The sequence below is a fragment of the Dermacentor albipictus genome, chromosome 1 (genome assembly GCF_038994185.2).
Source record: "Dermacentor albipictus isolate Rhodes 1998 colony chromosome 1, USDA_Dalb.pri_finalv2, whole genome shotgun sequence".
NCBI classification, from domain to species: Eukaryota; Metazoa; Arthropoda; class Arachnida; order Ixodida; family Ixodidae; genus Dermacentor; species Dermacentor albipictus.
In genome coordinates this window covers 511,029,227-511,035,396 of record NC_091821.1, presented here as the reverse complement: position 1 = coordinate 511,035,396, position 6,170 = coordinate 511,029,227, and the positions used below count along the sequence as shown (strand labels likewise).

General features: G+C 49.5%; 1 protein-coding gene across 1 annotated transcript; it reads left to right on the top strand.

Moving 5' to 3' along the window:
* Positions 1-364: 364 nt before the first annotated feature.
* Positions 365-1,666, top strand: LOC135913364 (uncharacterized). Its single transcript, XM_065445961.2, has one exon. It carries the CDS (start codon positions 539-541, stop codon positions 1,664-1,666), a length of 1,128 nt encoding a protein of 375 aa, XP_065302033.1. The 5' UTR covers positions 365-538.
* Positions 1,667-6,170: the final 4,504 nt, after the last annotated feature.

The following is a 6,170-nucleotide window of genomic DNA, read 5'->3' as shown; positions in this document are numbered from 1 at the left end:
TTACTGACACAGAACCTCTTTCGCTGGTACCACTTTACACCGAATCCCCACCGTTGTCTACTACAACTGATTATCATACTGCTGCCGCTGCTTTAACAGCCGCGATAAAGCCCAGTCTGACTGCTGTGCGGAAAGACCTTTTGGCACTCCTGCAAGAACACAGCGCATTATTTGACGTTCACTCCAAGCTTCTAGGGCGCACTTCCGTCAGAGTACATCGCATATCGAAACCAAAGGCAGTTTGATTGTACGCCGCCGTCCATATCACGTGTCTTCCGTGTAGTGTCCTTGTATGGCACTCTTTGTAATGAAGGAAAGCAACCCTGGGGTTCAGGGAGCTTCCAAGATGGCTGCAGTTTCGTTGAAATAAATGTGTGTGTGTTCCCAACAGAATCGGCCGTAATCAATCTCAATACTCGAACTACTATACGTTACAATGGCGACGAGGATGCGTCTGAACTTCGCGAAGGCTGCCAAGCAACGATTTTAAGCAGAACGAAGATACCAACACACATTGTCGAAGCTTCTACTTTGCGGTATGGCGCACAACATGCTTCCATCGTTCCCTTTCTTCGACGCGCGTGCCACTGACGCCAACAACGTCGGCACCGAGTGGTTGAAGTGGGTGAAACGCTTCGAAAACTTCATCGTAGCCTGCGGTATCACAGACGATGCCCGGAAGACGGCCATACTACTACACTACGTGGGGGAAGAAGTGTATGACATGTACTGTGCACTACCCGATCCTCCCGCTGCCGCAGCTGCGTCTACCATTTCAAGCACCGGTGGCTCCAGTAACGCAACCCCTCTCTACACCGCAGCACGTAGGAAGCTCGATGACTATTTCGCACCCCGAGTAAACACTACCTTCGAGGTTTACCGCTTCCGTCAAGCCAAGCAAATGGAAAACGAGTCGCTCGACGCATTTTACGCCAGGCTACGACAGCTTGTTAGGCACTGTGCTTTCGCCGATGACGACACCGAAATCAAGAATCAAATATTGCTGTCTACAACGTCGACACGTCTACGCCGGTATGCCATGCAGCATGACCTCGACTTGCAAGGAATTCTCAAACAAGGCAGGTTATTTGAAGAGGTCGAGCACGACATCTCCGTGATTGAGCAAGAAAGCCGGCAGTGTAAGGAAAACTCGGCGTCAGCGTCTACACTTGCAGTAAACTCCGAGCGCACCTCGCGACCTCATCAGCCGAAGCACCATGGGAAAGAGCCGTCACGGACTCGTGAGCCTCCGCGCCATCAACGGGCAAACGCGACATGCTACAACTGCGGAAAACCATGGCCTCACAGTAAGGGACGCTCTAGTTGCCCCGCTCTCGGCAAACGGTGCACTGCGTGTCACAAAACTGGACACTTTGCGAGTGTGTGTCGTTCAGCACACAAAGCCGTACACGCAGTCGTGCGCGACAGCAGCCCTGACAGTGATGAACACGTTTTCATGACCTCCTCTCACTGTCACGCAGTCACGGGATCTCCACAGGTGGATGTCACACTTGATGGCGAGGACGTCCGTTTTACAATTGATACTGGCGCTACCGTGTCTGTCGTCGGTTCGAACAGCTTAAAAAATCCAAGACATCTAAGAAAGTATTTGCTTATGGGGCAAGTTCTCCTTTACCGCTGCTTGGAAAGCTTGATGTTGTCATGACCTACAAGGAGAGCAGCAGCCATGAAACTCTCTACGTTGTGTCTGGAGACTGTGCACCACTGCTCAGTTTCTCTGCAGCTTCCCGTCTAGGACTAGTCCAGATCACGTATAGTGTGGGAGACGTTACCAACAGACTGGATCCGAGGATGGCCTACCCAGACCTCTTCAAGGGAGTGGGCTGTCTAAAGGACTTCCAGGTGCACCTTCATGTTGACCCCAGTGTCCAACCAGTAGCCCAACCTCACAGACGCATTCCCTTCTCTATGCGAAAGCCACTGGAAAAAGAGCTCGAAAGGCTACAGTCCCTTGGCATAATCGAAAAGACTGAAGGACCAACCCCCTGGGTATCGCCAATTGTCGCAGTACCGAAGCCACATGACCCCGAGCACATTCGAATGTGTGTTGACATGCGCTGTGCCAACCAAGCTATCCAGCGTGAGAGACACGTCACACCCACAGTGGACGACATCTTTGTTGCTTTGAACGGCTCCATCTTATTCTCCAAACTCGATCTGAAAGATGGGTACCACCAACTAGAACTTGACGCATCATCCCGTGAGATCACCACTTTCTCCACACATGCTGGGCTCTTCCGATACAAGAGACTCAACTTCGGAATCAACTCGGCAGCCGAAGTGTTTCAGGACACCATCCGTCAGGTTCTAACTAACATCCCCAACGTGCTCAACGTAAGCGATGACATATTGGTGTATGGAAAGACTGAGAAAGAACATGATAAGGCTTTGAAGGCCACGTTGGAATGCCTACTTGCAAGTGGTGTCACACTGAACGTCAAGAAATGCAAGTTCTACCAACGGGAACTTACATTTTTCAGGCATGTGTTCTCCAGCAACGGTGTGCAACCGGACCCCACTAAGGTGTCTGCGATCTTAGGTGCATCACCACCTTCCAGCGCCACTGAAGTGAAGAGTCTCCTAGGGCTCGTTAACTACTGTGGTCGGTTCATACCCAACTTGGCCCACCTCACCCAACCACTCAGGAAACTCACGGCCAAAAGAGAGGACTGGTGTTGGACAGACATACAGCAAGACGCCCTGGACGAACTGAAGAGAAAGCTTTCCGAGGCCACAACTCTCGCCTACTTCGATCCAGGAAAGAACATCACACTCATTGTAGATGCTGCTCCTCATGGCCTTGGTGCCATTCTCACGCAGACATCCGGAAGCGAAACCAGAGTGGTAGCATATGGGAGTCGTGCTCTTTCTCCTGTGGAGGCACGTTACTCTCAAATTGAACGGGAAATGCTGGCCGTGGTGTGGGGCATTGAGCATTTTCACATCTACTTGTATGGGACAGCATTCCGCCTACTGACAGACCACAAGCCATTGGTCAGCATTCTCAGCAACCCTCGCTCCCTGCCTTCAGCACGACTGGAGCGTTTGGCACTTCGAATTCAACAATACACCTATGAAGTGCAACACACTAGTGGTCCAAGTAACCCATCTGACTACTTGTCTCGACACCCAGTAAACTCCACGTCACCATATCGGTGCATGGAGTCTGTCGCCGAACAGTATGTGAACTTCATTGTGTCTCATAGCCTGCCTCGTGCCATGACCAGAGAGGAGGTAACCGAAGCAACGCTCGCTGACCCGGTGATGAACTCGCTCAAGAAAGCCCTAAAGCAACCCCAGCAAAGCAAAAATTGGAAGACCACAACTCTGATGCCCTTCTCTCGCGTTGCGACAGAACTGTCAATTTCTAAAGAAGGCCTTGTGTTAAGAGGCACGCGGATAGTACTGCCAGCACAACTTCACACTAAGGCAGTGCATCTTGCACATCGTGGACACCAAGGCATTGTCAAGACAAAACAGCTGTTGCGTGAGAAAGTGTGGTTTCCAGGGATAGACTCTTTGGTGGACCAGACAGTTAAGAGTTGCCTGGCATGCCAAGCAAACACACCAGTACACCATCGAGATCCCTTGCCAATCCAGGAGCTGCCTCGAGGCCCGTGGACTGAACTGTCGTTAGATTTTGCTGGCCCTTTTCCTGATGGCAAGTATGCCATGGCAGTGGTGGATGATTTCTCCAAGTACCCAGTTGTTAGCATCCTACACACTCTTGCAGCACCTACAGTCATCAAGCAACTGCGCACTGTTTTCGCTCAGTTCGGCTGTCCAGAAGTTGTAAAGTCAGACAATGGCTCACCATTTCAGAGTGAGAGTTTTGCAGAGTTCGCCAGTGAGCTTGGGTTCAAGCATCACCGCATCACTCCACGGTGGCCAGAGGCTAATGGGGAAGCAGAAAGATTCATGCGCACCCTCAAGAAGTCTATACTTGCAAGTCGTGTCAGCCACTTGGATTGGACTATTCAGCTTCAGTCGTTCCTCCTGGCTTATAGGTCCACACCCCATAGTTCCACAGGAAAATCTCCGTTTGAACTTCTGTTTGGGAGACCCATGAAGAATCTTCTACCGACACTTGTAGCTGGTACTCACAACTCGGCTCAGTATGAGGCCAGACAGAATGACGCTAAAAGAAAAGCATACAACAAGTGGTACGTCGACACTCGGAGGCATACAAGTAACAACCAGCTGTGTGTGGGACAACAAGTCCTCTGTAAACAGGACAGGTCAAACAAGTTTTCGCCTTACTATGACCCACACCCATACACAATCACCAAAGTCAATGGCTGCAGAATCACAGCATCCAGAGATGGAGTGTCGATTTGTCGCAACTCAAGTTTCTTCAAAGATGCAAGCACAGTTCAAGTGGAACGACATCAGGACCCGACCGACATGCCATATCCGGATGATGAAGCTGTGCCAAGTAACAGTGACCTTCCAACCCCCAGCATAGCTGCTCCTGGCCAAGTCATATCAGCAGCTCCCAAGACCGTCTCACAGCGGTACCCCCAACGATCCAGGCAACGACCTAGGCACCTGAAGGACTTCGTGTTTAAGCAAAACTGATTTTTCCTTCCCTGAGGGGATGATGTAGTGTCCATGTATGGCACTCTTTGTAATGAAGGAAGGCAACCCTGGGGTTCAGGGAGCTTCCAAGATGGCTGCAGTTTCGTTGAAATAAATGTGTGTGTGTTCCCAACAGAATCGGCCGTAATCAATCTCAATACTCGAACTACAGTAGAATCTCGATAAACGGAAATCGGTTAAACGGAATCAATGCTTAAACGGAACAAACGCCTCGCAGTTGGTTGGTTTTGAATTAAGGCAATGTAAAAAAAATCCCGTTAATCGGAACTCGAATTTTCAGACCACCGTATAAACGGGACCGAAAATAGACTCGAAACCGCAACTTGACGTTCACGCAGAGCCCCATCGCGGTACGGATCACTGTTTCCCCTTCTTTCTCGCACACGGTAACCGCTTCGCTAGCTTGCTTTCTGTCACGGTGCGCTTGCTGTTGTTAGGCTTAAATCCTACATCCGCTGTTTAGCGTCGTCTGCGACATATTTCGTCGCGAAGTCAGCACCTGATGAGTATGAGTGGTGCCATTCTAAGAAAACGGTTGCGAGAGCTCAAACAAGCAAACATAAAGTCCTTTTTCACAAGCAAATAAATCGCAATTTCCACTGATTTCCGCGGAATAAGTGGACTATTGAGATATTTTTTTAAAGTTTTAATAGTGCTCTGAAAAAAAGTTCATTGCTTACCGCTTTTTTGTGCAATAAAGTTTGTGCCCATAGCGTACCGTCCTCTTTAATACCTAGATTTTGCATCTGAGATCCGCTTCAGCGGAGACTGCCAATTGCGCGCACGCCTGCCTCGTCGGAACCAAGCAGTCAGGAACGGATTGCGAAATCCTGAACCTTCTCTCTCTAAACGAAACTCCTGATAAACGGAACGTATTTTCCCGGTCCCTTGAGGTTCCGTTTAACGAGAGTCCACTGTACTATACGTTACATTCCGCATAATGGAAAAACATTGCAAATAATGTTGATGGCCTGCTCAAAGAGACATCATTTTGCCATCGTCCAGTTCTTCGTCAGCTCCTGCTGTGTTGGTTCGCAAGAAAGACTGCTCTGCATGATTTTGCGTGAATTATTGAGGCCTTAATAAGATCACGTGCAAAGACGTATATCCGATGCCAAGAATCGACAATGCCATTGACTCCCTCCAGGGTGCAGAATATTTCTCGTCTAGACCTCCGATCCGGATACTGGCAAATCCCCATGGACGAAGCGGTCGAGGGCAAGACAGCCTTTGCAACACCAGACGAACTTTACGAGTTCAATGTCATGCCCTTCGGTTTATGCATGCTCCTGCAACAATTGAACGCATGATCGACACAGTTTTACGGGGCCTTAAGTGGAAGACCTGTCTGTGCTATTTAGATGACATCATTGTTTGTTCTACAACTTTTCGTCAGCACCTTCAGCATATGGACGAAGTTTTCACATGCATTTGCAATGCTGGGCTCCAACTCAACGCAAAGAAATGCCATTTTGCCAGAAAGAACATCAAAGTGTTGGGCCACCTTATCAGCAAAGATGGCGGTTGACCAGATCCCGAAAAGGTTGCTG